Below are 5,596 nucleotides of genomic sequence, written 5' to 3' on the forward strand. Positions count from 1 at the left end.
AACTTTTCACTTTATTACTATCGCTTGTACTTTTCTGTGTAGTACATTGTGTTATTTATCTTGTTTATTTAATATAATGTTTGTATTTGATATTACAATACACATTAGCACAGTCTGCTGAGCATGGCACAACAACATCACTTCACATACTTGTATGTCAGAGATAACTTTTAACTTCTTGAATCTGCAGTTATCTGTCATAGTTTACTTAATACGATGATGAGCAGTGATAGAACAAAGTGGTGAGAATGTCTCAGTTTCTTCAGCATACATTAGGAAAAGTGGAATACAGTCAGTTTCACTCTGTTTCGGGTTGAAATGGTGCAAACAGACTTATTGATGCAATAGAGGAAATTGACGGCAAAACCAGTGACGGCCTAGTCAGGGCAGTTAATGTGGATTCCAGAGGGCTAAGTGTAATACAAAATCGTCACAGCAAAATGTAAAATTAAAAACACCTTAAATATTTTATTTCTTCTAGAAATAGCTAATCTTTCACTCAATAGGGGAAATGCCTGTCGCAAGTTGATGATGTCATAAATGTCATGTGTCATTTTTATGGCATGCATGTGCAAAAAAACTAAACACAAACACATTTGAAATATTGATTTGATGCTCATATTAACCATAGGAAGTATTACGTTTGTTTTTATATGCACATGCATGCCATAAATTCCATAGGGATAGATCACAAATGACATTTATGACATCATCAACTTGCGACGAGCATTTCCCCTATTGAGTGAAGATTAGCTATTTCTAGAAGAAATAAAATAATTTAGATGTTTTTAATTTTACCTTGTATTTATAGAGGACAATTATAATGTATTAAGACATATTTGTCGTATTAGCCAGGGATCCCTTTAATCAAACTCAAAACACAAATTGCTGGAAATTAGATTATGTTTCCTGGGACCGTTACACAAACACCACAGCGCGTTAATCGCACGCCAAAGAAATAGCGCTGTTAAAAGGAATTTGCGTTACGTTAACTTTGACCACCAAACTCCATATTTGAGCATGGCTTATACTCATGGATGTGACCTCACCGTGATGACAACAGCAAATAAGTAAATAAGTAAACACATTTAATCACTTTGCATGAGTCGGTATTCAGACACAGGATCGCTTGTAAGCTGCTTTAGACGTTTCATCATGAAAGCACGAGTCATTGCCTTCATCCTCATCTTGTCATCGGCAAGGGAAATGGTCTTGACTTCTGGCAACGAGACCCAGAGAATGGGATCAGAAGCACCCTTCAACCTAATCCAGTTCAGTAATGTCATCAAGTGTGCTATCCCGGGAGCTGATCCCTGGAATGAATATAGCGACTATGGTTGTTTTTGCGGTTGGGGAGGCGAGGGGTCTCCTGTGGATGAAACCGACCGATGTTGTGAGGAACATGACTCCTGTTGGGCCGGAGCTCCCACTGCGTGCAGCGGTGTTGTAGCCCTTTATAGTTGGGACTGCGAAGATGGAGAACCAACGTGCCGAGGAGCACGGTGCCTCACCAGCTGCGAGAGGCACATCTGCAAGTGTGACCGCGATGCTGCTTTGTGCTTCGAAAGGAACCGGAACACCTATAATTCAAGTTTTGTGGACTATCCGCAAGGCCAATGTTTATCCACCAAAAGTGCCTGAGAGAGCTTAGCAGACCATCTGCTGCCGTGTGTCTTCATCGTTGAGCAAACGGTCCCATGAGAAGATTGTGGGATTGTGAAGGTGTGGCCTCACTGGCTTGTGGAGGTGGGCTTGCCTTAAAAATGTCCTATCCTTTTTTACAGACGCCCCAGAGCCGGAAGAGGCGTCCACCTTTCTATGTCTATCGTAGGTGGTGTGCTTCTAGGTGCCCTGTAAGCCCATATATAGGCATATATGAAGATCCAGTTGTTCAGAACCGTGCATCTGACCGTTAAGCCCATATAAAACTAATCATAGATGAAAGGATGCTCTAATGGCGAAAGCCAAGCAAACTCTGACAAACAAGTCTATAGTTAAAAAAAGCCTTATCAGGGCCAGGGCCTGTATATTTTTTCTTTTAAAATCAGCTCTCTTTTTAAAGTCTATTTTCAGATTTTCTTTTTACTATTTGTTGGCGTTATACATTTAAGAAATTAATATATTATAGTTCTTTTATATATATTGTTGTCTTGGACCCCAAGAAGACTATCTGCTGTTCAGGCAGCAGCTAATGGAGATATGTTCCAAATAAACAAATACAATATACATGTATACACACATTTAAATTAAAATAAAATAAATCAAAAGGACGTCGACTGGCCTCCAAGTATACTGCACTAACAATCTTACTGTATACAAATTGTTCCTCAAGGTTGAGTCCCGAACCGCCGATCCAACCAATGTGCCCATATATGGATATTCTAGTATATGGGCATATACCGATGACATCAGGGTCCTCCATATGTAGGCATAAAGGGACAAGGACTAACACATACTGAGATCTCCACATTTGGATATAAAAGGGACACAGTTAGACAGTCAGAAACATACATCTCCATATATGGGCACTAAAGGAACACGGACAGAAGGGTACAACGGGTACTCTGACAAAGCCCCTGACACTATGACTCGTATACATCATGTAGGTGTGAGGGCCGCGAAATGGACCTAGTATCTAGTATCTGTAAATCTCTATGTCTCCATATTTCCGCACCCAAATATTCCCAATACGAAACTTTGACCGCCATCTATGACTGACATCATAGCTGACTGACTATTATTGAGCGGTGCAAACAGCTTCTTTATTTCACTTTGTGTGTATTAACAAACGCCCATACAAGGAGATATGTACGTGTGTTGTGTTTCTATATTTGGAAACATTCGCAATGCCTCTCGGCCAGTCACTGTGATGCCACAACTAACAGTGATGTCACGCAGCCAATAAATAAGCTTGTAACGCTTTCATCTTTCCAGTCCCCACAGATATCGTTTGAGGTTGTTAAGTAAGAGATAGGAGGCTCAGTTGTACTTAACTATTTCTTTCAATTTCTTAGTTATACAAGATGTCTTCAGTACATGGTGTCGCTATTGGCATTGACCTGGGAACCACTTACTCCTGCGTGGGGGTTTTCCAGCACGGCAAAGTAGAAATCATAGCCAATGACATGGGCAACAGGACCACACCCAGCTATGTGGCTTTCAACGACACCGAAAGACTCATCGGGGACGCAGCCAAGAACCAGGTGGCAATGAACCCCACCAACACCGTGTTCGATGCCAAACGACTGATCGGGCGAAGGTTTGACGATGCAGTGGTGCAGTCGGACATGAAGCACTGGCCCTTTAAGGTGGTGAGTGATGAAGGAAAGCCCAAGGTGCAGGTGGAATACAAGGGGGAAAACAAATGCTTCAACCCAGAGGAAATCTCTTCCATGGTCCTGGTAAAGATGAAAGAGATCGCTGAGGCCTACCTGGGCCAGAAGGTGAACAATGCGGTCGTCACAGTCCCAGCCTACTTCAATGACTCCCAGAGGCAGGCTACAAAGGATGCTGGCACCATTGCGGGGCTGAATATACTGAGAATAATCAATGAGCCAACTGCAGCTGCCATCGCATACGGACTTGATAAAGTCAAGTCAGGGGAACGTAACGTCCTAATCTTTGACCTGGGCGGCGGAACGTTTGACGTGTCCATCCTGACGATCGAAGAAGGTATCTTTGAGGTCAAGGCTACAGCTGGAAACACTCACCTGGGTGGAGAGGACTTCGACAACCTTATGGTCAACCACTTTGTGGAGGAGTTCAGGAGGAAACACAAGAAGGACATCAGCGAAAACAAGAGAGCTCTGAGGAGGCTGCGCACAGCCTGTGAGAGGGCTAAGAGAACGCTGTCTTCAAGCTCCCAGGCAAGCATTGAGATTGACTCTCTTTGTGAGGGCATTGACTTCTACACTTCCATCTCCAGAGCTCGCTTTGAGGAGCTGTGCTCTGACCTCTTCAGGGGAACATTAGAGCCTGTGGAAAAAGCCCTCAGAGATTCCAGAATGGACAAGGGAACCATTCATGACATTGTCCTGGTTGGAGGCTCCACCAGAATCCCTAAAGTACAGAAACTCCTGCAGGATTTCTTCAACGGCAGAGAGCTGAACAAGAGCATCAACCCAGACGAGGCGGTGGCTTACGGAGCTGCCGTCCAGGCTGCCATTCTGTCAGGCGATACATCGGAGAATGTTCAAGACCTGCTGCTGCTGGATGTGGCGCCTCTTTCCCTGGGCATCGAGACAGCTGGAGGGGTTATGACCAATCTCATCAGACGGAACACCACCATCCCCACCAAACAAACCCAGACCTTCACCACTTACAATGACAACCAGCCTGCGGTCCTCGTCCAGGTGTATGAAGGAGAGAGAGCCATGACCAAGGACAACAATATGTTGGGGAAGTTTGAGCTGTCGGAAATCCCGCCTGCTCCCAGGCAGGTTCCTCAGATCGACGTCACCTTTGACATAGACGCCAATGGCATCTTGAACGTGTCCGCAGTGGATAAGAGCTCGGGCAAAGAGAGCAAGATTACCATCACCAACGACAAGGGCCGGCTCAACAAAGAAGAGATCGAGAAGATGGTGCAGGACGCGGACAAATTCAAAGCTGAAGACGACACTCAGAGGGAAAGGATCGCTGCAAAGAATTCGCTGGAATCCTACGCCTTCGGGATGAAGAGCAAGGTGCAGGAGGACAACATGAGGGGGCAGATCAGCGAAGAGGAGCAGAAGAAGCTCATTGAGCAGTGTGAACAGGCCATCTCCTGGATGGAGAGCAACCAGCTGGCTGACGTAGAGGAGTACGAGCATCGGCTCAAAGAGCTGCAGAAGGTGTGTGAGCCCGTCTTCAGCAGAGGAGGAGGAATGCCTGCAGGCGGCAGCAGCTCCACAGAGGACGCACAAGAAAGCTCTGGAGGCCAAGGCCCTACCATTGAGGAGGTTGACTAAAATCAAAATGAGTCCCGGACAAAACAATGGAATTCATGTCACCTTTAGTCTCCTCCTAAATGGGAGGATATCAAAAGATCCCCATGCCAACATTGGGGATTGGCAAAAAGAAAAAGGAGAAAAGATGAAAAGTTAATAAGGAAAAAAGTAAAATATATGTATAATGTATAGTGCCTACTGTGAAAAGGAACTCAAAAAGAAAAAAATAATAAAATCGTACAAGAAAAGGTCTGAATACTTTTGCAAGGTATACTGTATTAAATATGCCTCAAAATTCAAACTGCATGTACTGTATAGTAGAACGTCACCTATATTTTCAACCTTATCTCATAACTAGAAAGATGCAATGCTTGGAAATTGCAATTGTGGTTGCTGTGATGCGAGTCGCACTTGCAAATGAATTCTGTCTTACCATTTGAATTTTCCCCATTCAAGTTAATAATGGGGACAAATAATTCACTAATATATTATTGGCCATATATGGAGCTCTCTGTGTCAGTCCTTGTCCCTTTTATGACCATATATGGAGATCCCTGGTGTCATCAATATTAAGACCAAAGGAATAAACAAATGCACATCCCCAATACTTGTATACGGTGTTGGATCCAGGAAACAGTGATATAATGCTCTCCCGTATTTTCTTTTTA

At 43.9% G+C, this 5,596-nt stretch overlaps 1 protein-coding gene across 1 annotated transcript; it reads left to right on the forward strand.

Annotated features, from left to right (window-relative positions):
- Positions 1-3,023: 3,023 nt before the first annotated feature.
- LOC308290451 (heat shock 70 kDa protein-like) lies at positions 3,024-4,949 on the forward strand (the record flags this gene model as incomplete). Its single annotated transcript, XM_080732293.1, has 1 exon — positions 3,024-4,949. The coding sequence occupies one exon, from the start codon at positions 3,024-3,026 to the stop codon at positions 4,947-4,949; it is 1,926 nt and encodes a 641-aa protein (XP_080588419.1).
- Positions 4,950-5,596: the final 647 nt, after the last annotated feature.

Source organism: Nannobrachium achirus (assembly GCF_963921795.1).
Source record: "Nannobrachium achirus genome assembly, chromosome: 8".
Lineage (NCBI taxonomy): Eukaryota > Metazoa > Chordata > Actinopteri > Myctophiformes > Myctophidae > Nannobrachium > Nannobrachium achirus.